This window comes from Lagopus leucura, unplaced genomic scaffold (genome assembly GCF_019238085.1).
Source record: "Lagopus leucura isolate 7727_CA_CO unplaced genomic scaffold, USGS_WTPT01 31352-0_obj-0_obj, whole genome shotgun sequence".
Classification (NCBI taxonomy): domain Eukaryota; kingdom Metazoa; phylum Chordata; class Aves; order Galliformes; family Phasianidae; genus Lagopus; species Lagopus leucura.
This window is the reverse complement of record NW_024965894.1, coordinates 897-1,331: the sequence shown is the minus strand read 5'-3', so window position 1 is coordinate 1,331 and position 435 is coordinate 897. Positions and strand designations below refer to the sequence as shown.

Below are 435 nucleotides of genomic sequence, written 5' to 3'. Positions count from 1 at the left end.
CCCCACCACCCCCCATCCCCTCACCCGGGGGTCTCTGGGCAGCCACCACGTAGCTGACCAGGGTGACGTCGCTGGTGCCCCCCGATTCCAATGGGATGGGATGGACCCGAAAATGCTCCAGCATGTCGAAGATGCTCTGGAACCAGAGGTGCTGAACCCGGCACTGCGCCTCCTCGTTCAGCGACAGCCGCAGGTGCTGCGGGATTAGCAGGGATTACGGGGTGGCCAGGCCGGGATTATGGGGTGGGGAGGCGGGGATTAGGGGGGGGGGAGGTGGGGATTATGGGGTGGGGGGGATTCATGTGACTGGGATGGGAGATAAGGGTGAAGGAAATGGGGATAAGGGGTGGGGAGGCTGGGATTATAGGGAAGGGGGGATTCATGGGATTGGGATGGGAGATAAGGGTGTGGGAACTGGGATTATGGGGTGGAGAG

General features: G+C 62.3%; 1 protein-coding gene across 1 annotated transcript in view; it reads right to left on the bottom strand.

Moving 5' to 3' along the window:
* Positions 1-24: 24 nt before the first annotated feature.
* Positions 25-435, bottom strand: part of LOC122192333 (SH2B adapter protein 1-like) — a gene marked incomplete at both ends in the record, with an annotated part of 1,258 nt that continues 847 nt past the window's right edge. The window contains one exon of the mRNA XM_042892864.1: positions 25-196. Within this exon, the coding sequence (XP_042748798.1) occupies positions 25-196 (172 nt within the window). The remainder of the gene's footprint in view (positions 197-435) is intronic.